The 7,949-nt window shown below is 44.1% G+C and overlaps 1 protein-coding gene across 4 annotated transcripts in view; it reads right to left on the reverse strand.

Moving 5' to 3' along the window:
• Positions 1-6,485, reverse strand: part of POC5 (POC5 centriolar protein) — a 31,088-nt gene extending 24,603 nt beyond the window's left edge. For 2 of the 4 annotated variants that reach the window (XM_040090075.2, XM_040090073.2), the window contains exons 1-2: positions 6,446-6,485; positions 1,233-1,333 (exon numbers count right to left, since the gene is read on the reverse strand). In XM_040090075.2, coding sequence (XP_039946009.1) covers positions 1,233-1,316 — 84 coding nt within the window. In that variant the 5' untranslated portion in view covers positions 1,317-1,333; positions 6,446-6,485. Of the gene's footprint in view, positions 1-1,232; positions 1,334-4,796; positions 4,855-6,445 lie in introns of those variants that run through there. The other 2 variants (XM_040090072.2, XM_040090076.1) reach the window with 2 other exon arrangements.
• Between the last annotated feature and the right edge of the window lie 1,464 nt (positions 6,486-7,949).

The raw sequence follows: 7,949 nt of genomic DNA on the forward strand, positions 1-7,949 counted from the left end.
AGGCAGATTGGCCAATAATTGATGTAGGTCACTTCCAGCTGGAACTGTTCTTCTTTAGACATGTTCTCATTCACATAACAGTCACTCAATAGTGTAAGTTTATCACTCTCTACAAGGTGGCCTTAAAGCCCCCTTGACAATCAACCAGGTCATAAATTCTGGTCCTTCAGAATTTGTAGCATGATGCTTTTATCTTGTTCTCTGACTACAAAAAGCATTGGGAAAACAGATGCATTATCATTCCTAAAGAAAGATTATAAAAACTTATCCATGAGATACAAGCACAAGTAAAGAAGAATGTGAGCTGTAGAAATGATTTGCCTCTAAATATGTTGTTCAAAAGGTACAAGTCGATCCAAATGGTAAAAAAAGAAAGAAGAAAATCCCTTAATTAAACAGTGCTGCAGCTGTGTATGCCCATTTCACCAGGTGACAAATATGGAGATGCACTTCTATGGGGCAACTAGCAAAACATGTTATTGTCAAAACTGTCCTGGTTTGGACTGTTTCCCACCAAACGAAAAGAACCACACAATGCACTACTCAGATAGGAATAACCAATTATTAAATGATGAAAATCTCCTGCTTTCAAGAGAATGGTACAAAGACTTTATCCAGTATCATTGAATCCTCTTAAAAGAATGATGAGCACAGAAATGAAAACCCCCCAGTATTATAGTTACAGCATGTCCTGATATATTTAACACAGACAGTAAAGAAAAACCACCAAAAAGCAATAATTTCCTTTCTATGATTAACTTGGTCATAACAGTACTCCAAGGGAAATAAATCCATTTTTAAAAATTCAGTTTTTACAACATCATGGGGAAAGCCTAAAATATAGTTACTCTTCATCTCTCAAAAATAATGGGTTTCTATTCTACTGTGTCAAATTCTGGTTTCTTGATAAGACATAATACAAATAAAGAATAACACTAGAAAAAAGAGGTAAGAAAAGTACCTATTTTACTTGCAGCTGATCAAAATCAAAGTTTAGATAAGAATTTTTACATAAATTTCTTGTGAAACGCACAGAAGAGGAATCTAACTAAACATATTTTAGTATTAGGGTTTTTTGCAGTTTACTTTGTTTATTTTCACTAAAATTATTATTATTTTCCCACATATGTAAGATATAAAAAAGATGCAAGTTTAGTTAGATTTCCTCCTAGTTATTCTTTGTCAAATAAAATGCCATGACAGTAAATCAAATTATATCGCCTCTGTCCTACCTGAGGATCTGAAGAAACAGAACTGTCCTGAAAAAAGTCTTTTGGCAAAACTGGACTTGTGTTTTTCTCTTCATCGGATGACATTCTGCACAAGGTAAAGTCTATAAAACAGTAGAAGCTGAACTTCATTTTTCAGTTTCAGTATGTAAACACATATTCACCAACATTTTCCCCAGAAACAGATTCTGTGGTAACAACTGGATCAATGCCCATTCTGTGCATGAAACTGATAGAACAGTCTCTCAGGAAACTGTCTGATCCAAACCATACTCAAAATCATGGAAATACTTCCACTAACTCATAAGAAAACAAGGAAAGACCCAAAAGCAACAATGTCAGTTGATGCAGTTACATATACACTCCTGTGTCAATCTCTCATTCTTATTCGCACTGTATTGTTTTTGAGTTTATCAGGATGTTTCAGTACAAAATTCCTACAGAGCAACATAAGAATGCATAAACCACACTGTGCCCACCCTCAACCACAGCCCAAGATAAGATGGTGCCCTGGATGCTCCTGTTCAATACTCTGAAGCTTACTGGTCAACATCAGTCTCCCATCACCTTTTGGAGTTACAGGCCCAGGAAGATAAACAGATACAGAAGAACAAGTAATACCTTAGGTTAAATAAATATCATTCAGTTCCAGCAATTTCTTAGCAAGTCAGTGAGGCATTCTTTGAATATTTGGGAAGTAGGCAGTGTTGAAGAATTGATAAGAAGCTTGAAGACCTTGTGAAAGATCTTTTAATCTACCACAGCCTTGAATTGGTCCTTCTGTGAAGAATTGAAGGTCCTGTGATAAGATTTGACAGAATAAAGGGAAAAGCACTCTAAAGGATATGGCAGGAGAGGGAAAGATGAAAGAAATTACAAAATGAGGGGAAACTGAGTATGAAGCAAAGTGAATTTGTTAATGAAAGAATGGCAGAGTGATATAGATGTCTGATGCACATGAAAGACAATTTGACACACCGAGCAAGGAGATGTCAGGAGAGAAGGCATACCACTGTAAATAACCAGAGGAACTGACTGACTGTACAATGTAGCAAACAACTTGCAAGGAAAATTTATTTTTAGAGAGACCTTTACAACTATCAATTATAATATTCTTGTTTTTTAAACAGACGTGTTTTCTGACAAAAATATAAGTTTTAAATTGGTAGTTGTTCCGTCATAAAACTGGCAGGAATATTCTACTTAAACACCATCACTGTTTCTCGAAGTATCAAAACCCCACACAGCTCTCTCTATAGGAATACAGATAGAAATTAATTATTCTTTTGCTCTTTGAGCTGTTCTAAACACTGATTCTTCCTGCATCACAAAAGCTCTCTCTGCCATGGATATTTTTACGCCTTTCAGAATGGCAAGCCCATTTCTGTGCTGCTGATGGATGTTTAAAAAATGGTATAAAGACAATTTCAAATGCTGAGATTTCCTGTAGCTCAAAGTTCAAAAGACACAAAAACCATCTTCCTACTTCCCGCTGAGCCCTAATACACCAACCACATTTTTTGAGTACGAAAAATGGAGTCTAATGAAGGTTTACTTTGTACTTTTTATTACGGTATATCTGTGTGTAGATGACATAAGAAATACTATCTTTGTCAGCTCTAACTTTTTTATTGCCTCTGGGTCTGCTAAGTTTCTTCTTTCCCCTCTCACATGAATTATTCCTTATATAAACACCCTTGGTTTTAGCCTCTCTACATAATGGAATAGCTCTATACTAGCACTCTACCTTCTTTTAGCTGATAAATTGTATCAATACAAAAAATACTTCTGTAATCCTAAAATGTCAACTTCATATGCTTTCCTACATAGCTTCTCAAAATGTGGATCCTGACTACTCTAATAGCCCTGGATCTATTCAAAGATATGTGTGCATTAGTGAAAATCACAAAGAACCAACTATCTACCACTTACAAGAATTACATATAAAAAAGCCAGAAGTTAGAAATATTGTTGTACCTTCCTTTCTCAGTATTCTTCAAAAGAACAACAATACTGATTTTTCTGAGAAACAGGATGGCAAATGGAGTTCCACGTGAATGGAGACAACTCCAAAGAAGTAGAAAAGAAAGGTACTTACTGAAAAGTTTCTTCAATAACTTAAGACCACTGTCCTGACTTCTGTTTTCAGCTCTCTAAGACCATTGCCCCTGACATGCAACCTAGTGGATCTAGTTTTCTACTTATCACTGAAACTACTCTATGGTCTTCCAAAACTCAAAAGATTCCTTCATCACAAGAGACAAAGCAAAGTGACCTCAGTCACCCCTCATACAGCTTCCCTTTAAGGCCCTTCACCATCTTCACTGCCCTCCTTTGGACACTCTCCAACAGCCCAATGTCTCTCTTGTGCTGTGGCACCCAGCAGTGCCCCAGCAGTGGAGGTGAGGCTGCCCCAGTGCAGAGCAGAGCAGGACAATCCCCTCCCTTGCCTGGCTGATGCTGTCCCTGATGTCCCCAGGATGCATGTGGCTCTCCTGGCTGCCAGGGCACTGCTGGCTCATGTTCAGCTTGCCACAGACCAGGACCCACCAGACCACTTCAGTGGGGCTGCTCTCCAGTCTCTCATGTTCCAGTTTGTTCATATAGCCAGGGCTGCCCTGTCCCACGTGGTTTTTCTGCCTTTGAGGAAATCAACAGCCCTACACACTTAAGTATTGTCAACAAACTTAGTATACCTTCAATGCCTGCATCCAAGTCAATTAAGAAGATTTTGAAAAGCACCAGGCTTAAGATGGAACCCCTAGGGACAGGTCACCACTCTGATGTCACCCTATTATTCACTGCCACCCTCTGAGCCTGACCTGTGAGTCAGTTGCTCACCCATCACATGATGTGTTTATCCAGCTGTGCGCTGGACATTTTGTCCAGAAGGATGCTGTGAGAGACAGTACCAAAAGCTTTACTGAAATCCAAAAAGATCACATCGACAGGCTTCCCTTGATCAAGTTGGTGGGTCACCTGGACATGAAAGGGAATTAAGCTTCTCAGGCAGGACCTTCTTCTCATGAATCCACACTGGCTGTGACTGACTGCATTCATGCTGCAGACAAGCAAAGAACTCATCTCTGCCTTGTCTGTGTCTCTGTGCGTGAGGTGACCATCCAACAGGCTCATGTTATTTCTGGACTGTCTTTTATTACTGACATAATTTTAAAAACTACTTTTTCTGTTCCCCAAAGTACCGGCCAGCTTTATGTCTAACTGAGCTCTGGCCACAAGAATTGCCTATTGTGGAGAGATGAATCTCTGTATTTCTTCCACGTAATCTGACTTTGCTTCCACTGGGCACATGCTTTCCTTTTTTGCCTTAGCTTCAGAAGAAGATCCCTGCTCAGCCAAGCTGACCTAAGAATAACTTGTCAGCTTTGATCTCAGTGAACAAGCACTAAGTACCACAAAATACCGGATAAGTTTCTAAAAGAACTCAAGGCATGTTAAGATACCACATCTGGCTCAACAAGCTAATTTGCTAAGCTGCAAATCATTATATGGTGAAAGACAAGTGAGAGGAACATCCTCAAGCTTACCAGGTTTTTCTAAACTTACCCGAGCATCTGTCAAAATATATGCCAACTTCATTAAAAAAAGATTCCTCCTAACAGCAGTAGTTTCTTGCAAACCATAAGCATACATCTGCAATTAAGTAACACTGTTACTTTTAAGAAACAGAATGCAACTATAAAGACCTTGGTCTGACCATCGTTGCTCTCCTCCTTAATTTTGAATTAATTAAGTAATGCTCAGGTTTTTGTGGGTTTGGCCTTGTTTTTAACTAAAGGTTATACTTTCCAAATAATTTAGTGTTTCATTCAGATCAGAGGACTCAAAACCTAGGAAAGAGAATCATGCAGTGGGTAAGGTCAGAACAGACCACAGTAGGGCATCAAGTCCAACCCTCCTGCTTAAGCAAGGTCATCCTAGAGCACATGGCACAGGATTGCATGCAGGTGGTTCTTGAATATATTCTGTGAGGGAGACTCCACAATCTTTCTGAGCAATCTGTTCCAGTGCACAGTCACTGATATAATAAAGAAGTCCTCCTGCATGTTCAGGTGGAACTTCCTGTCTATCAGTTTCTGCCCATTACCTCTTGTCCTATTGCTTGGCACCACTAGGAAGAGCTCTGTTCCTCTGCCTTGGAACCCTCCATGGGTCTCCTCTCAATTCTCTCTTCTTGAGGCTGAACAGGCCCAACTCCCTCTGCCTTTCCTCTTAAGAGAGATGCTCCAGACACCTCATCATCTTTGTCACCTCTGCATAGTCCAGGAGCTCCATGTCTCTTGTCCTGAGGAGCCCAGAACTGGACACATCACTCCAGGTGAGGTCTCACCAGGACTGACTACAGGGACAGGATCACCTTCCACGACCTGCTGGCAATGCTCTTCCTTATGTCCCCCAGGATCCCATTGGATTTCTTGGCCACCAGGACACACTGCTGGCTCATGGACAGCTCACTGTCCACCAGGACCCCCAGGTCCTTCTCCTCCAAGCTGCCCCCAGCAGGTCAGCCCAAGGTTCCTTCCAGGTGCAGGACCCTGCACTTGCCCTTGCTGAGTTTCAGGTGGTTCTTCTCTGCCCATCTCTCCAACCTGCTGAAGGGCTGCACAGTATTCTGAGGTGTTGGCCATTCCTCCCAGCTTTGTGCCCTCAGTGAATTTGCTGAGGAGGCATCTGCCCCTTCATCCATGTCATGGATGAACAAAAGCCAAACAGCTCTGGGCCCAGTACTGAACCCTGGGTGACACCGGTAGTGACAGAACTACACCCCCTGCCAGTAGAAGCAGGACATATTCGTTCCCTTTAGCTGTACCCCCTTAAAAAGCAGCGCTGCTCACGCTTTTAACTCTTCACCACAGCAGCTCCGCAGCAGCTTCCGCCGGCAGCGCCGACACCGCCGAGACCGCGGCTGCCATGGCAGCCGGGGACAACAGCGACAATCCGCCGAGTGTCCCACAGAAACCAGGGAGTCACAGGGGTGATCAGGCAGCGGGGAATACGACAGATTATGAACAGGAGATTCTCCTTTTCTTTTCTTACACTGGGCTTTTAAGGCAACCAGCCCAACCAGCGGGCAGGGTGTGCCGACTGGCACTCTCAGGAAGCTCGGGGTGGGGTTGCGGGCGGCCGTGCGGCCCCCCGGGCAGGAGCAGGGGTGCTGAGGGAAGGACGGCGCGGCCCCGGCCCCCCCCGCTCACCTGCGGGCTCCGGCCGCGCCGGCCGCCGGCACCGACGGTTTCAAACTGCCGGAGCGGAAGAGCAACCTGCTCTGCGATAGGCTCACGGCGCCTTTGCAAAGCGCCCTCCGATTGGGCGGCTTGGCCGCGAAACAGCCAATCGAATCGCCACGACGGGGGCGCGCACGCCGCTAGCCCCGCCCCTCGCGTCGGCGGCTCCTGCCGCGCTCTGATTGGCGGGGCTGGCGCGGGGGCGCGCGGGGCGGTCCCGTGCCGGGGGGCGCGCACGGGGGTGTGCCGGGCTGGCGTTCTGTGGGCCCGGGTTGTGTGGGCGCGCATTCCCGGTCCGCGCCCCGCATCCCTGGTCCGCGCCGGCCGCCAGAGCCGTGCGCAGGGGCCCTGGCGGTGTTGGGGAGAGGACCGTGCCAGATTAAAAGCTTTGGTGAGGGGGGCCTGGGTTCCTCCGTGTTGGAGAGCAGCTGCTGACAGGCATTCGTGTGGAGAATGAAGATTGAAAACCAAACCATACCGAACCAAACCCGCAACCCCCAAAAAACAACAAACAAACACCGCCCGCCCCCCCACAAAAAAAAAAAAAAAAAAAAAAAAAATCCTTGGTTCTTAAACGCTTCCATCTATGCTAATAATGAAGCTATAAACCGTCCCGGAGCAGGGGTTTTAAATAATTTGTGCAGTAATGCTGCAGAAGGCGGTATAGGCTTGTAGTTTCCAGGACCTTTCTCTCCAGGCCAGGCTTCCCCCAAAGCTTTGCGTGGGCTGACAGGCGGGATGGATTCGGGAGCTAAATCCGGCCGGCCCCGTGTCAGGGCTGCGTGCCGCACACCTCGCCTCAGGCAAATAACCCTCCTGGCTGCCCTCTCAGGGCTGTGATAGAAAGAAATACAGCAGCGGATTTTAAAGGTTTTAACATCAGGCATCAAGGAGTAGAGAGTCCTTCCGCTTTTCAGCCTTCTTTTAACTTGATTCTGTCGTAATTGCTCCTTCTGTAATGCCGGATGTGACACTGAAAATGATGCAATGTTATTTCAGAATTACTTACAGCACTGAACTCTGGCTGCAGCATGGCACTGGGCATGCTAGTGCCACAAGTCTTCTGGTCAAGCTCTATAATATGAGATCGTACCTTATATAGCACCAACATTTTTGTCTGATAACATGAGGAAGATAATTTGGGCATAAAATATGCAGATAACCACAAAACTATACCTCATTATCTGCCCATTATAAATGTTCACAGCAATACATATACCTCATTCTAAAATCTTTTGCCCCTGTGAAACAGTTGAGAAAGTAAAAACCACCAGAAAGTTTCTCCTTTCAGAGGCATTTAAGTCCTCCTAAAGTGAGCCTTTCACATAGTAGAAGCCTACTTCAACATTTGTTGAAGTTCTTATTTAGACAAAATAGCAATGGAGGTTTTTTTTGTTTTGTTTTGTTTGTTTGTTTGTTTGTTTGTTTAAACTGCAGCATCTGGTAAGGTCAGCATGATTTAATGAGCAAAAAT

Source organism: Hirundo rustica, chromosome Z (genome assembly GCF_015227805.2).
Source record: "Hirundo rustica isolate bHirRus1 chromosome Z, bHirRus1.pri.v3, whole genome shotgun sequence".
Lineage (NCBI taxonomy): Eukaryota > Metazoa > Chordata > Aves > Passeriformes > Hirundinidae > Hirundo > Hirundo rustica.